Source organism: Aphanomyces astaci (genome assembly GCF_000520075.1).
Source record: "Aphanomyces astaci strain APO3 unplaced genomic scaffold supercont1.473, whole genome shotgun sequence".
NCBI classification, from domain to species: domain Eukaryota; phylum Oomycota; class Saprolegniomycetes; order Saprolegniales; family Verrucalvaceae; genus Aphanomyces; species Aphanomyces astaci.
The window spans coordinates 6,229-7,358 of NW_009798736.1; the positions used below are offsets into that span (position 1 = coordinate 6,229).

General features: G+C 49.6%; 1 protein-coding gene across 1 annotated transcript; it reads right to left on the bottom strand.

Annotated features, from left to right (window-relative positions):
* Positions 1 to 258: 258 nt before the first annotated feature.
* Positions 259 to 1,116, bottom strand: H257_19311 (hypothetical protein; the record flags this gene model as incomplete). The annotated part of the gene is made up of 1 exon (XM_009848456.1): positions 259 to 1,116. One exon carries the CDS (start codon positions 1,114 to 1,116, stop codon positions 259 to 261), a length of 858 nt encoding a protein of 285 aa, XP_009846758.1.
* Positions 1,117 to 1,130: the final 14 nt, after the last annotated feature.

Here is a 1,130-nt window from a genome sequence, read left to right on the forward strand (position 1 = left end):
TCGTCGCTCAAGCAGGAAATATCCGACGAGGAGACGAGATCCCCAACGAAGTGATCGAGTCATTTCCAAACTCTACCCAGTGTTCGCCCAAGGTATTTAGGTGTCAAATACCCAATTTATGTACTATGTAAGGTAATAGTTCACCTTTTGTTATTTTTTAGGGCAGCATTTATCCAACACCTTCTGTTAAAAACCCGGTATACACCCAGCGAGAGGGTAAATAAAACCACAATTAAGTACACATCCCAATTTCTATTTTTAGAATAATTGACTACCGAGCTCGGTGTCGGAGCCATCAGACCCCGCATGATCAGCAGCAAGAGATATACCCCCAGCCAAGCACATGGACAACCTGGCCTTCCGCTTTTTCTTGTGCTTTTGACTTGCCTTTCTCTTGTCCTTTATGAGCTTCGTACCAATGGCATTTAGTCGATTGATGTACTGGGTGTTCACATCGCCATCTTCATCCTTCAAGGGATGGAATCGGATGTGGACGTTGGTCAGCGCCACGCCTGTCTGGAAGATAACGTCATAGTTCTGCCGACTCCATCTGTACTTGTCCGTGCACACAGCCCACAATGTCTTCATTCGTCCGAAGAAGTTTTCCACCACGACCCGGTCGCTGGCGATGGCGTCATTGCGACGCTGCTCCTCGAATGTGAGGATACCGCCCTTTGGCTTCTTACTGGGAAGCACAGCCCGAACTTCATGCTGGATGCCTTGGTAACCCTTGTCCGCAAGCACAGCCCATGAAGTGTGTTCACGGTTTGGGTCCGCAAGAAGGGTCTCGTCCTGCTGCTTGGCGAGGCCTGCTTTGTGCACATCGACGTTCTCATCGAAGATGGTCTTGTCCGAGATACTTCCTTTGTAGTGCTCTGTGCAAAAGATGGCAAAGCCATTTGGGACGACCGAGATTTCGACTTTGTGACCGTAGAGCGAGTGCTTCCCACTGTAGTAATGCTTCTTCTCGGCGTACGAGCCACATGGAGTGTTTGTTTGTTGAAACGTGACGTCGGTGGCGTATCGAGCGAACGGGAAGTTCTTGAATTGATTCCCTGATGCGATCAGGTTCTTCATGGACCACTGCTCGGCAAGCTGAGCGACGTAGGACCGCATGAAGAAGGGGTGAA